Source organism: Prunus persica, chromosome G1, assembly GCF_000346465.2.
Source record: "Prunus persica cultivar Lovell chromosome G1, Prunus_persica_NCBIv2, whole genome shotgun sequence".
Classification (NCBI taxonomy): domain Eukaryota; kingdom Viridiplantae; phylum Streptophyta; class Magnoliopsida; order Rosales; family Rosaceae; genus Prunus; species Prunus persica.
Window position 1 is genome coordinate 34,320,876 of NC_034009.1, and position 20,094 is coordinate 34,340,969.

General features: G+C 39.0%; 4 protein-coding genes across 4 annotated transcripts; 2 read left to right on the forward strand and 2 right to left on the reverse strand.

The window, feature by feature from the left end:
* LOC18792304 lies at positions 1,484 to 9,878 on the forward strand. The gene is made up of 10 exons (XM_020559903.1): positions 1,484 to 1,675; positions 2,687 to 2,775; positions 2,957 to 3,880; positions 3,971 to 4,082; positions 4,178 to 4,369; positions 4,808 to 5,578; positions 5,718 to 8,361; positions 8,570 to 8,763; positions 8,845 to 8,904; positions 9,218 to 9,878. The coding sequence occupies exons 1-10, from the start codon at positions 1,606 to 1,608 to the stop codon at positions 9,586 to 9,588; spliced, it is 5,427 nt and encodes a 1,808-aa protein (XP_020415492.1). The 5' UTR covers positions 1,484 to 1,605; the 3' UTR covers positions 9,589 to 9,878.
* On the reverse strand, positions 10,993 to 12,707 carry LOC18793699. Its single transcript, XM_020559930.1, has 3 exons — positions 12,012 to 12,707; positions 11,674 to 11,904; positions 10,993 to 11,405 (listed from the first exon to the last, which is right to left on the reverse strand). The coding sequence occupies exons 1-3, from the start codon at positions 12,300 to 12,302 to the stop codon at positions 11,328 to 11,330; spliced, it is 600 nt and encodes a 199-aa protein (XP_020415519.1). The 5' UTR covers positions 12,303 to 12,707; the 3' UTR covers positions 10,993 to 11,327.
* Positions 16,271 to 17,748, reverse strand: LOC18793617. The gene is made up of 3 exons (XM_007227537.2): positions 17,449 to 17,748; positions 17,015 to 17,359; positions 16,271 to 16,888 (listed from the first exon to the last, which is right to left on the reverse strand). The coding sequence occupies exons 1-3, from the start codon at positions 17,746 to 17,748 to the stop codon at positions 16,400 to 16,402; spliced, it is 1,134 nt and encodes a 377-aa protein (XP_007227599.1). The 3' UTR covers positions 16,271 to 16,399.
* On the forward strand, positions 18,481 to 20,055 carry LOC18793929 (transcription repressor OFP7). The gene has a single exon (XM_007227248.2). The coding sequence runs from the start codon at positions 19,018 to 19,020 to the stop codon at positions 20,026 to 20,028; it is 1,011 nt and encodes a 336-aa protein (XP_007227310.1). The 5' UTR covers positions 18,481 to 19,017; the 3' UTR covers positions 20,029 to 20,055.

Below are 20,094 nucleotides of genomic sequence, written 5' to 3' on the forward strand. Positions count from 1 at the left end.
CGTGGCGATCTTCTAAGGTTCATGCGGATGAGATTATGAAGTATAAAGTGATTTTATAGTGAGGGCTTTATATATGACTTTTAAGTGATGTCTTATTTTTTAATTGTTGGATTAAATTAATTAATTATTTAATTAAATTAGTTAGTCTGATCTAATGATTAAAAGATAAAACCTCATTTAAAAGCCATGTATAAGACCCTCACTGTAGAATTCCTGATGAAAGATGAAGCATTTAGACAAACAAGTTTGAATACAATTTCTATGGCAAAGGAGCATTTTATTGAAGGTTCGTGTCACGATATCTTGAAGTTTACTTGACAATTTTTTTAATATTCAAGCAATTATTTAACGTTCACACAATTACATATAGGGTTCACACAATTACATATAGGATTCACGCGATAGAATATGACCTTTAATTTATTAGAAGCATGAATCATTGTGTATTCATATATATGCAAAAATAAAACTAGAGACAAATGATCGATTCTCCACGTAGAATGGAAAGTAAAACTTATCTATGTTATTGTTTTCATTTCATACCACAACGTCACATATTATTATAATTTGCATTTTATTTTATTTTTTGCAAAAGGCCATACAAAGAAATTCAATAAAATCCTTTATTTATTTTCCAAAAATGTATAATCATATCCTGATCTTTTGGACTTCAGGGGTCCAAGAGATTTGTGGTCACTCACTGTTGGATGTAAATTTAACGGTTCACTCATTTTGCACTCCTTTTAAGAAATTTTTTTGAATAATTGAATTAATATCCAACGATGGGTAACCACAATTTCTTGAACTCCTATGGTCCAAGAATTTGAGACTGATATATTCTTTTCAATTATTTAATTTACAGATCCAAACGGAACAAAGAGAAAAACATAATTTATTTTTTTATTTTTTGTTGGAGAGAAAAACATAATTGAAAAGTTCAAATTAACCTAAAAAAGACACGGTGAAAATCGACCCACCTCCTATTGTACAGAAATCCTATTTTTATTTTTTTTATAAAAATATTAAATTAATAATGAGTTCGAGTTGGGCATGACCATGTCCCAATAATTTAGATCGGTCCGCTTACCCCTTCGTTGATGAACCAAGCCGTTGGATCAGCTCCACGTAATGTACAGCAACTCAACTGCAAAACGGTTTGGAACTGAGGTCGTTTAGTCTCCCTTAACATGCGCGGCTTACGGCACAGTACGCACCCCTCATATATGTAAAACCCAAACAAAATGCGAGGGAAAACCGAAAAAGTCACCTGGCATTAGCATTTTGCCACCTTGGTAAACTTCTGCGTAGGCGTGTTTTACACGGCATTATTTAGACGCGTGTGGATAATATCTCATGAAGTAAAAAGCAAAATACGCATTCGTTCAATACTAAAGTAGGGTGAGGTGGGAGACAATAAAACACGATACGCTAACGTGCGCCTGTAGGTTAATTGTTTTAACCTACCCCTCTCACATTTGATCTTTTTCTTTTTTTTTTGGCCCTTAAACTTATATTCCCACCCTTCGCCTTCTGTCTGTCTCACCTCACTCAAAGCGCAAAAGGGTTTCTTCGCTCGCTCGCTCTCTGCAACTTAACCGATCATCAATGGCCGACCTTACCAACTCCGATTCCCGCCACCACCTCTCCGTCACCACTCCTCCCCAGATCTCCAAAGGTATTTATTCCATTTCCTTCTTCGGTTTTTCACATTCGCCTCCGTCATCTAGTTTTCCACCAAAACCCTAGATTGTCACAGAGACTTTTTCTCTTCTCGCACATTTATAGTTTTCGTTGCCGTTTGTGTTGGTGGTGTTGTGTTAGGTAGCTGAGTTTAGGGTTTTGATAAATATTTCGTACTTAGGGTTTTGATAAATATTTTGTGCTCAGGATTTTGATTAATCTTAGTGAATTCAATTACTTTTCTTTGGTTTTTTAAACGCGATTTTATATTTTTCCCGTTTATTGGTTGGGGCAAATAATATTATGCGTTCGGTTTTTTAAAATTCTTCTATTATTTTTTCATAACTTAAACTGGTTTTTGGTAGAATGTGATAGTGATTGTATCCTATGCCACTGTTCGTGTATTCCAATTTTCGATTAAACCCTTTTTTTTTTTTTTGTTTATCGCTGCATTTTATGTGGCGTAAATTGGGACACAGGGCTTATTTAGTTCTTGTAAAGCTATTTAAGCCATTTTGTGGTAGAATGCCTTTTGCCACTCAATTACAACGGGTATGCTGGAGTTAAATTTTCGCTGAAAGTGTGTCAATATATGATTGGAATTCCTGGGATTTTAGGGGACATGGTGCTACAATATGTTAAAGGAACCTTGGGTTCATGTAAAGTCTATGAAGAACGTCTTTAGTATTCCTGTAAACAAAAAAAAAAGTGAGTCTCATTCTAGGAATATTCTTGAATCATAAAATTAATCATAGTTCTAAGTTCTGAAAAAGTATTTTCTCAATTCATATTTTGATTGATTTCGATAAGTAATATTATAATGTTTTTCAGTCAATCATGCTTGGGTGTTTAGGTTTCCCCTCATCTCTGAAATAATGTATTCTCACCAGATCCACGGTGGTGCTAGTTGGATTTGTTTGATAATTGTTTGGTGGCAGTAATGCAATGTCTTTGCATTATGCGTTTATATGACATTTAATCCAGTGCTTATTTCTGATGTACGCAGCTGGATCAGGTTCTGAGAATCCTATTCCACTGTCACCGCAATGGCTTCTACCAAAGCCCGGGGAGAGTAAACCTGGAATGTTAACTGGGGTGTGTTATCGTAACTTTCATGATTTTATATTAATCTGCTTACCTCTGTTGCTGCGTAGTTGCGGAGGAGAAGTTTCTTAAATTGTTTCCAGTTAGCATGCGCTTCTATCTTAGCTCTCATAATTAGTTTAGAATTGATTCAGAGTTTCTTTGTTTTTTTATTTCTTAACAAAAAATGCAGGAAAAACCTCCCAGCCCAAATCCATCCTTTGGAAGTCGCTCGGATACCATGAAAGCATCAGGTAATGGTGAGGAGATTCATGATACCCAGAAGAAGAAGGATGTTTTCAGGCCATCATTGATGGATATGGAAACAGGTGGTCGTCGTGAACGCTGGCGCGATGAAGAAAGAGACACCAACTCCTCCGGACGCAAAGATCGGTGGAGGGATGGGGATAAAGAGCTTGGTGACCCTCGCAGGATGGATCGACGAACAGAAAATTCATCTGCAAAACACTTTGGAGAAGCACGCCGTGCTCCACCCGAGCGGTGGACTGACTCTAGTAACAGGGAATCCAATTATGACCAACGGCGAGAGAGCAAATGGAACACACGCTGGGGGCCTGATGACAAAGAGGTGGAAGGTTTGCATGACAAGTGGGCAGAGTCTGGCAGAGATGGCAGCATGCATCTGGATAAAGGTTTGCCTCATGTTGGAAATCATGTAAAGGATGAGAAGGATGGGGATCTCTACAGGCCTTGGAGATCAAACTCCTCCCAAGCCCGAGGAAGGGGAGATCCTTCCCATAATCAGACTCTAGCAGCAAGCAAACATGTTCCTGTGCATTCATCTAGTTGGGGACGTGGGGAAAATACACCACCAACTTTTTCTCTTGGTCGTGGAAGGGCTACCTCCGGTGGAGGCTTTATGAACAGTAGTCCTACTATTCCTCAGTCTATAGGAACTGTCTTGGACAAAGTTGAAAGTGAACATGGAGAGCCTTCCCCTTTAAGGTATAGTAGGACAAAGCTGCTTGATGTATACAGGAAGGTTGATATGAGATCATATCGAAAATCAGTTGATGGGTTTATAGAAGCGAGTTCTCTTACAGTGGATGAGCCGCTGGAGCCTTTGGCGCTTTGTGTACCGAATCCTGAGGAAATGGTAATGCATATTCATTCAATAAATAATTTTGTGAACATTTCTCATACTTTCATCAGTTCATTTCATTTGAATGGTTTTCTGCTTGAGCAGGCCCTTTTGAAGGGAATTGACAAAGGAGATATAGTAAGTAGTGGTGCTCCTCAAGTCTCTAAAGATGGAAGGAACCCGATAGATTTTACTCAATCAAGAAGACCAAAGCTTGGTAGTTTACTTGTTAAGAATTTTAAAACTATGTATGCATGTTAATTTTTTTCCAAGTGGGGATTGACTTGTGTTGGAACTGTTTTGTTTGAGCAGGTAGTAGGGAAGATTTACCCCTCGCACTTAATGATTCTAAAGATGAAAGCACTGGTAGTTCAAAAGGTGGTATTCCAAATTATTTAGAGGGCTCTTCTCATGAAAGGCAAGTTTTCCATCATGGATCCAGCCTAAAGGCAGAAATAATGCAGGATCAGAAGACGTACTCAGAGAACAATTTCAGGGCAGAAGGTATGTTAATTGAAGATAGGAAAAGGATTTTGGAACAACATTTCTTGTGATTGAATTGCGATGTGCATGTTGGTGTTGGTTACTATTGTGTGGGCTGTGGGAAAAATAATCTGGATAATATAAACTCTACCTTGTTATGTTGATTCAAATGGAATGGGAAAATGGTAACCTCTGGGGCAGTGCTCATCGGGAACTGGTTTATTTGATTCTTAATAAACATTTTTCCTTTTGTTTTCAAATTTTGTATCAAAGTTCCTCTTGCATGTGTTTCTATTTCTATATATGAATCTGGATGTAAGGATGATGATCTATTTTTCCTTTAGATTTTCTTTTAAGAAAAAGAAAGTGAAGACTGGTACTTGAATCGCTACATGCGTTACTAACATGAGATAGCTCTCCCCATTTAAAAATTTTACTCAATGTAATTTCTGTTTGCAGCTCTTAGAGAAGACAGTGGTCCTTTCAGAAGGGCCGAGGAGGCACCCGTTAATACAGATTTGACCATGAAGGGAAGTATTACTCCCCATTCTGGCACTCCATGGAGATCTCCATCACAGGGAGAGCGTTCGCATGCAGGCTTGCATGATTGGAAAGAGATTCCGGGTGATGTCAAGTCAAGAATCCCTGATATGGGCTGGTCACAAAGACAGAAAGATCTTAATAATGAATGGGAAAGTAGAGATGAGGCAAAATGGAAAACCAGTGAGGACCCTATAATTAGAAGGCAGCCATCTGGAGTTCTAGATAGGGAACAGGAAGTGAGAAAACCTCAGCAGCTTTCTCCTGAGGATCTACAGCTTTATTATAAAGATCCTCAGGGTATAATTCAAGGCCCTTTTGCTGGGGCTGACATTATTGGCTGGTTTGAGGCTGGATATTTTGGCATAGATTTGCTAGTTCGCGTGGCAAATGCATCAACAGATACACCATTTTTGGCACTTGGTGATGTTATGCCTCATTTAAGAGCTAAAGCTAGACCACCGCCTGGATTTAGTGCCCCTAAACAAAATGAAGTTACAGATACATCAAGTAGGCCAAACTTTGGTAATGTGGGGAAGATTCATGCTGGTTTAAGTGAGACAGATATAGCGAGAAATGAACCAAGACATAAACAGGGTTCGACAACAGAAGCTGAGAATAGGTTTTTGGAGTCGCTGATGTCTGGTAATACAAGTGGCTCTCCTCTGCAGAACTTTCCTTTTTCCGAAGGTTGGTTTTATTAATAAGTCTTTTTACATTATGAGTTATAAAATGAGGGAGTTTATCAATAAGCTTATTCATATTATCTTTTTATTTGTACTACTTATCACATGATGCCTTCTTGTGAATCTCTGTGTTTTATTTTTAGGTTTGCAAGGACTTATTGGAAACAATTCTCATGGTTTGCCTCATTCTGGATTGGATAATCTGTTGGCCAAGAGAATGGCTCTTGAGCGACAGAGGTCTTTTCCTAATCCTTATCAATATTGGCCTGGGAGAGATGCTTCATCTGTAATACCCAAGTCGGAGGTTGTCCCAGATCCAAACCTCCTCTCTTCAGTGGCTGAAAATCAGCCTCCTCAAACCCAAAATGCTGAAATTATGTCCATTCTTCAAGGATTAACTGACCGGTCGTCATCTGGAATTAATAATAGTGCTGCTGGTTGGTCAACTTTTCCTGTCCAAGGTGGGTCAGACCCAACCCAGAGTAAGATGGACTTGTATGATCAGAATTTTCCTCCCCAGGCTCCACTTGGATTCCAAAAGCAGAGGCTGCAACCTCAGAATCAACCGTCTTTTCCAAATCTACTTTCTCAAGCGATTGATAGTTCTAGTGTTGCAACACAAGAGAAATTACTCTCTTCTGGTTTATTACAAGATCCGCAACTGATGAATATGTTGCAACAGCAGTATTTATTGCAGTTGCATTCCCAGGCGCCTGTTCCAGCGCAACAAATGTCATTGTTGGATAAGATTATGTTACTCAAGCAGCAACAGAAACAGGAGGAGCAGCAAATGCTGATAAGGCAACAACAGCAGCTGCTTTCGCAGGTTCTGTCAGAGCATCAATCTCGCCAGCATTTTACTGAGCCATCTTTTGGACAGATGCAGGCTTCTGCAATTCCGAAAGGGAATGCATCTATAGATCCTCCCCGGCTTCAGCCATCACAAGAAATGTTTTCAAGTGGTACAAACGTTCCAGTTCCTAATATGCAAAATGAACTTGCTAATAACTTCATGACTTTGCCTCCACAAGGTACCCAAGATATCTCTCAAAATGTAAGTGAGGGAGCCACCTCGTTACCTTTACTGCATCAAATGTTTGGGAATATTACCCATCAAAGAACTCGGGATGTTACTCCTGTGGTACCAATTGCTATCCATCAGGAGTCCTTGCCAGTGTCGACAAATGTTAAGAGCTCAACTTTGCTTGATGTGATGACCAAATCTAGAAAAGAGCCCCTTGTGCAGAAATCCATACCTGATTCTGACTTTCATGCTTCTAAAACTATGGAGCAGGCATCTGAAAACACTTTCAGAGCTAACGAATCTGGTTTGGTTGCAATCTCTGAGGGTGTTGCAGATTCTATTCCACCTGTAGGTGCTTCTGAGGGAGATATGCCTGAGCATGTCTATGATGTGAAAGTTCAATCAGATAGTCAGGTTGAAGAACAGCAGATTCAAAGGGAAAAGTGCAATGATGAGGTTCCTGCAGTGGCTGACGTGAAGAATGTTGAAGCACGTGGGCAAAGAAAGACTTCTGAGAAGAAGTCCAAGAAGCAAAAATCTTCCAAGGCACAGTCCTTGAGTGACCAACCAAAAGGAGTATCCAAATCTGTCTCTTCACAGCAAATAAAGCAGTCTGAAGCTGAGAAGCCTGTTGTTGGTGACACAAAATTGGAGACAAGAGGCAACCGAGGCATTAAATCTGAAATTGTTACTGTAGAGGTTTCAGAGTCACGACAAGCTGAAAGATTAGAGCCACTTTCTGGAGGCGATACTGAACCGTTTGAAGTCAAGGGTGATTCTAAGCTTGTTGAGTCGGGGCAAAGTACCCAAATACAGATTGGGCAGAGAGCTTGGAAACCTGCTCCTGGTTTTAAGGCCAAATCTTTACTAGAAATTCAGCACGAAGAACAGAGGAAGGCACAAACAGAAGTGATAGTACCTGAGGTTATCAGTTCTGTCAATTCCTCAAGTTTGCCAACTCCTTGGGCTGGGGTTGTAGCCAATTCAGAACCAAAAGTATCTAGAGAAACTCCAAATGATGCAGGTATTAATGAGTTAAATGTTGGGAAACCCAAAACTTCCCAAAATTCAAAGAGCAAGAAGAGCCCATTACATGATCTATTAGCAGAGGAGGTTTTGGCCAAGTCTAGTGAAAAAGATGTTGAGATTCCTAATGGTGTATCAACTCAGCCTTCTCCACAAGTTATGCCCACCCATTCAGAATCTGTAGATGACGATAACTTCATTGAGGCAAAAGACACCAAAAAGAGTCGCAAAAAGTCAGCAAAATCAAAGGGTACTGGAACTAAGGTCTCAGTGTCAGTTACCCCAGTAGATATGCCTATTAGTTCAAGCCCCACTGAGAAAGTTAAAAGCTTCCGTTCTGTACAGCAAGAAAAGGAAGTGTTGCCTGCAATCCCGTCAGGGCCTTCATTGGGAGATTTTGTTCTTTGGAAAGGAGAAACGCCTAATCCGGCTCCTTCTCCAGCATGGTCTACTGACTCTGGGAAGCTTCTTAAACCCACATCTTTAAGAGACATCCAAAAGGAGCAGGAGAAGAGGGTTTCTTCTGCTCAGCACCAAAATCAGATTCCAACACCTCAGAAATCCCAGCCAACTCCAGCCACCCACAATAATGTTCCTTCATGGTCACTTTCGGCATCATCTCCGTCTAAGACTGCATCTCCCATCATGATTAATTCCCATGCTTCTCAGTCGAAACACAAAGTAGAAGATGACTTATTCTGGGGCCCAATTGACCAATCAAAGCAAGCAAATAAGCAGTAAGATATTTACTCTTTTTCTCTATTTGATATTAATTCATTGAGTTAGGTTGTGTAGGCTGCATGTCTCTCTGAGATAGAAACCTTAATTTGCCTCTCATAATTGTATTGTGGGATGCATGTGGGAGTTTGCTTACATCTTTTATGTTGGTAGGGGACTAATTTGAGCTGAGCTTGTCTTTTTGTTTGTTTATTTCTTTGTGAGCAGGGCAGATTTTCCTCATCTTGCAAGCCAGGGCAGTTGGGGAGTCAAAAATACTCCTGTAAAAGGAACTTCAGCTGGTTCATCGAGCCGGCAGAAATCAGTGGGTGGCAAACCAACTGAGCGATTACTTTCATCCTCACCTGCCTCTTCTCAGTCATCTGTAAAAGGAAAAAGAGATGCCATGACCAAGCAATCAGGTGTGCTATCATGATACTGTTAATTCTTCTGTCAAAGATATTAATTGACGCCTATTTACCCCATCATATTTTTCTTTGCAGAAGCCATGGACTTCCGAGATTGGTGCAAGAGCGAGTGCGTTAGGCTTATTGGGACAAAAGGTATGTTGACCTTCCAGCCTGTTTAAGAATTTGTATGCAAGTGCCTTAATTAAATTATGCGTGAAATCCATAGCATAAGGTTGGTATTAGGAGTTGATTTTCCTCGTAGCTTAAAAAGTGAATTTATAGTAATCTTTGCACCCCAAGATATGAAAACCAGCACACAGCACACACAATTGAGGCATGTGGCTTCCTTGATCAGAGGTGTAATACTAATATAGGCTTCTTTTTTTGTTTGTCCAAATGCGTTCTTCTTGCGATATTAATTGTCATAATTAATTGTATCACTGATTTAAATTAAAAATTTTGCTAGATACGAGTTTCCTTGAGTTTTGCTTGAAGCAATCCAGATCAGAGGCTGAGTTGCTTCTAATAGAGAACCTTGGGTCGTACGATCCTGATCATGAGTTCATCGACAAGTTTCTCAACTACAAGGAGTTGCTATCGGCTGATGTCCTTGAAATTGCGTTTCAAAGTCGGAATGATCAAAAGCTCACCGGGTTTGGTGGTGGAGAGCTGAATTCGTACGGTGCAGACGCCGGGGATGTTGACCAAGATGGGTCCTCCAAAGGGGGTGGCAAGAAGAAGGGGAAGAAAGGGAAGAAGGTTAGCCCTGCTGTTTTGGGATTTAATGTGGTGAGTAACCGCATCATGATGGGTGAGATCCAGACAGTGGAGGATTAGGGAGTGGTATTAAGAGGCAGGCAGGCAGGAAGGCAGTTGTAAATAGATTTTGGCTTTTGGACTGTATATGGCTTTTTTACCTTTTCGCCCTTAGAATTTTTTGTTTTTCCCTTTTGTAGTGCCACAGCAGCAGTGCTAATTTTATCTGCTCGAGCGATTTTGTGTAATGTTCCTTCCAGTGGTAAGAGTACTTTTGTTATTTTTATTCGCTTTACTTTAGTTGAGAGATCATCCTGCGGGAGACGTTGCATCTTCTTCAATCGAGGTACCCTTTCCCTTTGTTTCATTCATTTGCTTGCTTCCCATCTTTCTGTCATCTGCTATCTTTTTTTATGTTGCAGTTTAGTGATCGATTTGAGTTTTAACTCTCTTTTTATTTTCATCATGCTATCGTGGATTTTACTGGAAAAAAGAAAAAATAAATGTTATTTCAAGTGCAGTCCTTATATATCACCATACATAGAGGTATTTTGGTTAATTTTAATTCTTTTTTTTTTTTGGGTCAAATTTTATTTATATTGGACCAGACAAAAAAAATAAGAAATAAATAAAATCCAAATAAATTCAAATTGTCATTAAAAATCAACATTGATCTTTTTTATTACTGCTTCGTTCACGATGAAAAGGAAAATAAATACGGGGTTTTTCCTGATCCAATAATGAAGTTGCGTAACGAGTCTCGCGGATTTAGTGGTCATTGCCTCTCACTGTTACTTCTGCAGTGGCGTGGGGGCAGTGGCATTGTCTGAAGTTTACGTGGAGTGGGACCCACTGGAAGACAACTTTTGACTGACATTTCTCTTCTCTATTATTCGGAGCTCAGACTTTTCTTTCTTTCTTATTTACTAGCCTCGCATGTACTTCGAGAGGGCTTTTTTTTAAAAATTTTAAATTTATTTTTTAATAAAAAAGATAATAAATAGTTGTGTTTTATAAAAATAGTATTTATTTTTTTTTTCTTTTTTAAATTTTAATTTTTTAAAATATAAATTTATCATATTATTCTTATTTAATTAATAATTTTAATTTTTAATGTTTGCATTAATTAATAATTTTTTCTGGTATTTTGAATGTTTTTAGCATTATCTACCTTTTACTTTATATATATATATATATATAGTCAAACTCGAAACAGATCAATTTTTTTCTTTTCTTAGTGAATTGGGGAAAAACCCCAAACAACACAACTGCATAAAATCAACACAAACAAGACGGGAACAAGATATCCCAATCAAGTCGTCAATAACTAAAAAACCTATCCAACTTAACACATGCCTAAACCTATGTTATAGCTCCAGTTAGCTAATCCGCACAGATATCTTTTGATACAGTGCAAAATTTAAAGAAACTAAATATTAATCCTGTGATGCAGGATCGGTTTCACGCTTCCTCTCTTTCTAGCAGTTGAACGCCTAATTTAGTTTATTTTAGCAGAATCATACCACAACTTGATTGGGGAATTCAAATAAAACAAAAAATACTTGGTACGTACATGTCTGACTATTTTGTAAAACTCTCTGATAACACTAAAATATAAACAAACAGTTGAATTCACCGCAATCCTCCTTAATATAAAACTCGGTGCATGCAATGGGTTAAGATTGTAATACAGATCAGATGGGTAAAATTATATTATATAAATTGTGTGTATAGTCCAGGTGGACGGACATCTTCTTCCTCCAAATTTTGAGCAGGAGTTGAATGAGTAAGTAGCAAAATGGAAGGCAGGCTTCTAGTTTTCAGCTACTTGCTACTGCTGCAGCTACCTTGTTGCTTTCCTCTTCTTTCTTGGATCTCTTTTTCAATTCTCTATTGCTCTGGAAATAAATAATTAAACAAAAGAGGTCAAAATTGGAACACTAGTGAATTTTTATAAGGGACTATGACTGGTGAATTTTCTTTATGATTTCTGAAATGCCTCTTTTGATTCTAGGATCAAACAGAAGACAACAAAACAAAACAAAAGCAGAGGACCCCTTGACTTGATGTATCAAAAAGCAGAGAGTAAAGTTTTGAGAGATCACACCACCAAAATTTATCTAAAATTTAACTTGATGTACATGAACTTAAGGAAGATGTACTGACCGCTGAATGAAGTTGAAGGGGAAAGGGGTCGAGTATGATGGAGCGGATGGACATCTTGGCAATCTCCAAAACGGCAGCGTCTCGAACGGGGGCAACATCACTGCTCAAATGCTCGTAAGCTGCTTCAAAAGCCTCCTGCCAAAACCGAGGCAGTCGATTGCTGCTACTTCTGCTGCTCTGGGTGTACAAATCCCACATGTGCCTCACCACCTTCTCTCTCTCCTCCACCTCCTGTGTTTATATACACAAATTAAATTAATTTCTACTACAGAGTACAGTAATTTAATTTAATTTGATTAAACCATGAAATTGAACAACATATGCAAATATATTAGTACCAGAATATCGAGATCGTCGAAGGATGGAAGGTCCAAGTCGTCGGAGAGGCGAGTTAAGTTGCCGGCGGACCACTTGAGGGTAACGGATCCGGTGAACATGGACCAGAAAGCCAGCAGGAGAATCGCAGCTAAAACCCAGAACTTGTAGCGAGTCTTGTCCAAAAAGCTTCTGCCTTTGGATGATGGAGAAGAAGAAGAAGAAGAAGAAGGTGAGGTGTCCTTCCTGAAGACCGTTGGTGTAGCTGTGGTTGATGGGATTGTTATGCGTGTCGGTGGATCGTTCTGTTTCATTTTTAGAAGATGGAGGAGTTAATAATCTTCAACAGTGCGGGCTAAAGACTGAAGAGCGGAGGAGACAGAGAGACAGAGACCGAGACCGAGGAGAGAAATTATTTTTTGGTCTGGGAGGCTCTGTGGACTTTTTGGAACGCTAGGGTGGGTGTGGTGTGGCCCTGCCTGTGGACATGTTGGGTGGGGGTGAGTAAATGTTTGGGTGTAGAATTGTAAATTAATTAATGGGTGGCATAGAATGGGGTGGGTGAGGTGAGCCATCAATGTATCAAATTCGTTTCGTCATGCATGGTATGATTAATCACACTGACGAAACCGCCATGGATGATGGATGAGAGAGCATGGAGTGTCTCTAGTGTTTGGCCATCTACCATGCCCAATTTTGCCAGTGGAATTTGTTTTGTTTCTGCTGAATTATGGAGATGTGGGGTCCAGTTATACGCGGGCGGGAGGGCAGGAGCATATAGCACTTGCCGACTAGCTTTGACTCTTGGTTCAAAACAACATCACGTCACGTCCTTCCTCTCACCGTCACGACTCACTTTGTTTAGCTTTTGGTTCTTGGGAGACTTTGAAAAAAACTAAAGAGAGAAGTTTTTTAAAAGAAGTTGAAATTGATAAAAGTGCTCTTATTTATTTTTTAATTTTTTTAAGGAATTTTTTATATTTGTATGTATTTTAGTTTGAAAATTGAGAGATTTTTCTGTATTTTTTGAAATTTTTTTGCTTTTTTCAAAAGTTTTTTTTTTTCCTAAAACCTAAACCTAAATTTACTTTGGTTGTTTCGTTTCAGTATTTAGCTTTTTAAATTGAGTAATGCTATTTAGACACACAACATTGACCACCTTAACTGACCACCTTATGTGGCAACTGATGTGTCATGCCATATCAATTAATGAATGTCGTCATGTCAATTCAAAAACAAATTAAAAAACCCTAGCATTCCTAGTGAGTGGCCTCATAGTAGCATTCATTAATTGACATGGCATGGTCAGTTAAGGTGGTCAATGTTGTGTGTCCAAATAGCATAACTCTTTTAAATTTATTATTTCATGGTATTTATTTATGGATTTTAACCCTGACCTCACTTTTGCCTCATGTGGCCACTTCCACTGCGGAAGGCATTCCCGAGCAGGGGGGCCCAACGGCCAAATTGCAACTCCAGCGCGCCAAGTCTAGCTCAGGTGAGGGGTCGGTCTTACGAGCCCAGGCAAGTCCACTAATAATTTCAATCCAAGCCGTTATTTGGATAAAATAACACAATGCTAACATCAGCAACTAAAAAAAATTTAAAAAAAAATTCCACAATTTTTTTAAATAAATATTTAGCCATATTATTTACTTCCCACACTAAAAACTCTATACAAATTCATTTCCTTATATCTCATGTGAATAATAATTATCCTTGGCCTATTCGGTGGAAACAAAATTACAGGGACGACCACTATTCATGTAAATAGTGACAGCCCTTTTCTTACCCATACCTTAGGCCCTATTTGGTTCATGGGAAAGGAGACTTGTGAATGGGAAATCAATTGCTTTCCCATGTTTAGTAAGTTTAGGTATGAGAAATCGTTACCTGGCTCATGGGAAAGTTTGGGAAAATGAGTTAACATTAAATACATATTTTTTATGACCATTTTATCCCCATTAATAATTTAGAATTACAATATATGATTAAATGCATTTTTTTAATTTGATTTAATATAGGCATAATTAAAAATTTATACAAACTTTGTTTTCAATTCATACTCAAAACAAACATAAGAAAGGAAATAAAGTGATATTTCCCTGTTACTTTCCCAACATTACCAAACGTGGAAAATAAATCTTCCATTCTTAATCCTTGGAGAATGACATGGAAAATAATTTTCTTTCAAATTCATTCAATGAACCAAACAGGGCCTAAGGGTGGAAATACTCTTAGAAATTTGTGCTTCTAAATTTGCATTACTGAGAAGATGACTGCCCAGCTACTGTCCAGCTCAGCGTATTAGCTCTCGTACTGGAAATTGACAAATCTTAAAGCCTCTCATTTTCCCACCGTCCTATTTAAAACCTCAAATCAATAAAAAAGCAGCAGGATGGATGATTCATGATGGATGATTCATGATTGTGTAAGTAAAAGTTCAACCCCTTTCTTAATATCATCCCTCTCGTTTAATCAGACAACCAAAACACTCCAAAATATGATGTGGACAAAACGCAACGGCCCGGCAACTTTCTGAGGCCCAATGGGCTTCCCAGCCTCCGCTACTTTAGAACATACTCAAGCCCTAAATCTTTTTTGTCCATTTCTGATTGGCAATCATTCATCACATCAACCTAACCCGCACTTTATTATAAAAGTTAAACCAAGTTGGTTAAAGTGAATAGGGTTTAGATTAAATAAAAATTAAATATTATTCGAATTTAAAAAAATATTAAACTAAACCAAATTTATTGATGAATAGATGATTTCAGACAAAAATACCTACCGAATTCCATTATAAATTAAGTGGTAATTTATAACTTGTATTTTCCAACATACTAGGTTACAAAAAAGTAGTGTTTCCAATACATTTGGGGACACGATTACAACACAAATGAAACAAGCTTATGATTACTCCTCAAGAAACAACTGCGTGTAGCGAAGAGGTTCTGTTCTTTGGCAAATTCACTGCATCTGAATTCAGCTCAAAGTATATAATTATTATTCAACAAAAGAATCAAATCATAAAATTTAACTTAAAATGACAAACACAAATGTATATGGCGCTCAGAATGGGTGCATATCATATCATGGATTATCTCATATGTCCAGACATAAATTAGAGCAACCTCATCATAGCAGCCAGTCTCCCAATGCACAAATCTAGAAACCCTAATGCAAACACATTACACAAGAAAAACAATGCAAACAACTAGAATTATACAAAATTCAAAGATCCTCAGAGCCATTCCACAAGTGGAAGTTGCAGACAATCTACATAGCATCAGATTCTGTCCGCCCGTCTGCTTTTCCTCATCATTGAACATTTTCTTCAAAACTCAAAATCAACGCCAACAGAAATTAAAAAAAAAAACAGGGCAATGCTTCAGATAATAAGCGGAGTAATTTTGTCCACATTTATTTCGGTGTGTAGTATAAGTGAATGTTGTTTGTAGCATCATATGCGTTGCCCTATATGATATGATATGATATATCACCCAGAAATCAAATAAACAGAAAGTAATTTACAAATAAATAAAATAAAATAAAATTTTGAAAATGGCATCAGATAATAAGCGGAGTTTATGTCAACACAAACAATCAGTATATCAATAAGCGGAAAAGAGTATTCATCATTTGCCATTTGACTCCACCAACATAAACACAGAATCGAAAATCGAAAATAAAAAATAAATCTGCAAAGATGAAGAAAGTGAGTTTCGGTAGGTCCATTTGACCCCAAAGCAATCCTATGTATGCAATGGGCTGGTAAGCCAACCTCTCGCTCTCTGCATCCGTTATAGCTCCTCCAGCATTGATTTTTTGCATGGAAGGAGCGGGTAAACAGATGCACACACAATCAAAACCTAAATAATACCCAAACAGACGCTCAATATCTAGATCCAGCAAGAAGGAAGGCAGGCAAGCAGAAACCAAACAACGAAATTTGATTCGGATTTGTATTGAAAGCAGGAGAGTGATTGAGAACTGAGAGGAATGAAAGGCGTCAAGCAGAGCTTAAATAGGGGTTTGTGCGAATTAGGGTTTTTTTCCCTTTTGGGCTTTCAAATCTGAGAATTTTCATGGGCTTTTACATAGCAAGCCCAAGCTCAAGCCCAGCTTTCAGGCCTGGTTAGTAAGTAGAGACAGACACACACACACACACACACACACACACACACACACACACACACACACAAAAAAAAAATATCTTACTGGAGGAGAGGAGACCAAAATTAGATTAATCTTGTTTGTCTAATTGATAAAAAACCACAGGCTTTCAAAGCAAAACCGATTGCGTTTTACCTATATGTACATGCAGTTCTTTCTTTCTATTTTATACTTTGCTTCTATAAAATAAATTGAACAAAACGCAATTCCGTACGTACTAGCTCACTCCCACTCCTTATTGATCTCCACCGTCTTCTCTCTTAAGATCTGCAGGAGGCAGAAAGCACTCCATGGACAACCCACAAATATTGAAATCAACCTCTTCAATCTTCCACGTCTCCTCAATCCTTCTCTTCTGGTTAAATGCATGCCCGTACCTGTACAGCAAGGCAGACGTCTTGCCGCCGTGTGCTATGTTGATCCCGTCCACGTATCTATAGTCTCCGATCACCGTCTCCATCGTCGTTTCCCAAAACACATTGTCGTATCTTGACTTCATCTTGACCAACTTGGTGTCGTCGAATTGGATGAGCAGCCCCGTCCGTTGGCTGAAGTAGCCCCATATTGTGTGGTGAACAATTTCCGTCTGGGGTGTGCTTTGGGATTGTAGGATCTCTGTGGGGGTCTCAAGCTTGAGTATGAAAGATTCCTCTTTGTTAATGGTTTTCTCCCCTATGCATACTGCGTCTAGGAACAGATTTGCTATGCTCCGAGGGTCCAATCCCTAAGAATATAATCATTAGTTATCTTTATATCTTTATATTAATAATGCTAGAAACATAACATAATATATATGTAACATGTTCAACGTGAGCCAAATATGTTAATATTATTCATATGTGATCAATACCTGAAAGAAGCGACGGAGGGGTCTTGGGGGGCCTTTATTGGCATGGCAAGGTTGAGAGCCGGATTGGTTCCATGCAACCTTGCCGTCGCTTCCGGCGCTGACCTTGAAGCCGGAAACAACCAATTCCAAGTACCACAAGTCGGGATTCTTTTGCCATAGAACAAACCCTCCAACCTCACTATTGCCTTTGGTTGGCACATGCACAGAGTCATCACCTTGACGCATTTCCGATCCCACCATCTTCATCTCGCCCACGGCGTACATACTCTTCACCGAGTTCAATACCGCCAGTCCCCCAGTCGCCGCTACATATTGCTGCACTATATATTTTGCCGTAGAAGCCTCCTGCATGCTTGCAAATTTCAATTATATTTCCGTAATAATAATGAAAAATGCACATAAATTGATATTGTTAATGTAATTAGGTTACGTACAATGGAACAATCTTTAATGGGGCGGGTGAGGGCATTGTCGCAGTGAACCTGGAGGGGGATGAGAGGAGAGCCCACAAGCTTAAGCAAGGCCATGAACTCATTGTTCGATCGTGATGAGAAATGGGATTTACCATTTGAAGACCTGTCGACGTGGGACTGAGCTTTCATGAAAGAGCGTAGGTTTGCCCAACGCAACATGGCGTTGCTGCCCATGCTGTTGAACATTTCCTCAGGAATTGGCACCTCAAGGACGGTGTCGAGGCCATCTTCTTTGTCAAGGTTAGGGCACAGCTTCCTCATAGAAATTAGGTTATTAATTAATGAAGGATTGTGGAAACAAGTTAATTAGTAATTTATTGAGAAACATATGCATGTAGGAGGGGTAGAGGAGGAGGAGAGATTAAGTTAGAGAGAAAGAGGAAAAGGGAAACTTTCCCCTTTCTCGCCCTAAAGGGGCTTTAGGGTGTTTGAAATTTTGAACGGATAATGGGGTGTTTCTATTTTCTCTCTCGAAATTTCAATTTTTAATTAGTAGGAGATTAAGTGGGTATTTGGAAATGAGAAGGGAGAGAGGGAGAGAGGGAGGTTTACTTTGTTGCCTAGGGTGGTGCTTGCGCGTAGGTGTCGCATATGGCTTTGGTATGATAATTTTAAGGGCACATATATAGTAACCTTATTTTAGGAACCCACCACCTCTATCACAGCTAAATTCAACAATATGTATAGACGGAGGTCAAGATTATGTTATATTATGTTGACTTTAACTTATGTGCATCGAATTTATTAAAATTACATAAATAAATTTATTTATTCATGATAATATATTCACGTGTAAATTTATTTTATCTACCAACTTACAAATATAAAGTTGTAAGCATTTCACTGCCTAAGCTTTGAACGAGTCCTGCGTCTAAAAAGAATTTGAAGAGAGAAAAGAAGAAGGGTAACGAAAGCGAACTCATTCTTTATGCTTTTGTTGCCTCCTCCGGCTCGATCCATTCCATAGTGCAAAGTCAAGAAGTCAAACGCGTGTGTATAGTAGTAAAAATTTATTTATTTTGTAAGAATGATTTTGTTTCTACACGTGTCACAAAATTGTATCTTTCTGGCTGTCTGGTCCTTGTTTTCTTTTATTTTTTTCCGTGGGAAGTATAGGTTGTCTTTTTGATATAATATATGAAGATGTAAGAATGAGTTAGTTGGGCCATGAGTGATCGAGTCTTTGATGTGTGCTGCATGGAATTCGTCAAACCTATCACTGGATACAACCACATCTTCTACCTCCTGAAGAGGAAATGAAATTCCTTAATTTGATACGTAGCTTTCAACCCTCATTTGATTATTATAAACCCAGCCATATATCTAACACACATCTTCGAACCAAACAACCACTAATTAAACTCCATGCATCCTTAATCTCTCTTAATTAACCATCCGATCACTTGGATTTAGCATCATAATCCTACTTTCTGTGAATTTCTATGGCCGGCCTCAAAATATTATATATATGTAAACCCCAAATCATCATTCTACTATCGCAATTCACAATTCCCAATTTAAAGGTAATTAATGGCTAAACACTACTTCAAGCTCAAATTCCCTCGGGTTATTCCTCTAATCCAATTCTGTCGTCCCAAACACCATGCCACTTTACCGGCAATTTACCGGCTGTCTCCCGTCAACTCCAAAGCCTTGGACATCGGCTACCCCAACCTCCTCCCCGCCCCACCACCGTCCACACCCGAACACCCCTCCATCAAGCGCCGAGAGTCAACCAAGCCGACGACCAAATCCTCCCGCATCGGCTGCGGATCATGCAGGTCCAGGTCATGCACGCGATATATCTCTGACTGCAACGTCGAGATCAAATCATCTGCAGATTACGAGCGCAACAACAATTATATGTCCCCGATTTCGGAGACTCAAAAGTACTACAAAAAGAAACGCAAGGAGAATAAGAAGAGAGCCAAAGCAAAAGCCGAGCTTCCTTTTATGACTACTTCTTCGGGAAACTACGGTAACTGGTTCAGCGGCGAATTCGAAGGAGACGAAGAAAACAACGAAGAAAGCGAAACCCCAGTTTACTCTTCCAGAAGCTTCTCGAACGAATTCTCACTAGTGTTAGAGAGTATAGCAGAGAAAATGTCAGACAAACAGAACAGCCTGCAAAAGAAGAAGAACAAGAAAACTAATAATGTTGATTATAATAACAGCAAAACAAAGAAGGTTCGGAGACCCAATTCAGATTCGGATTTGAAGAAATTGACTAGTGGTGAGATTGGGAGGATAAAGACGGTGTTGCGGCCGATGAGGGCGTGCAGGGGAAAAGCAGGGAAGGTGAGAGAGAGCATGGCGGTGGTGAAGAAGTCGGAGGATCCGTACGAGGACTTTAAGAGGTCGATGATGGAGATGATCATGGAGAAGCAGATTTTCGAGGCTAAAGAGTTGGAGGAACTTCTTCACTGTTTCTTGACTTTGAACTCCCGCCACTATCAGGGGGTTATTGTGGAGGCCTTTTCTGAGATTTGGGAGCTCTTGTTTTCTGATCCTTCAGACCAATTGGGAAAGTTGAAGAACTGAATATAAATATATATATATATATATATATATATATATATATAAGATGCTATATGTTATGAACTTATG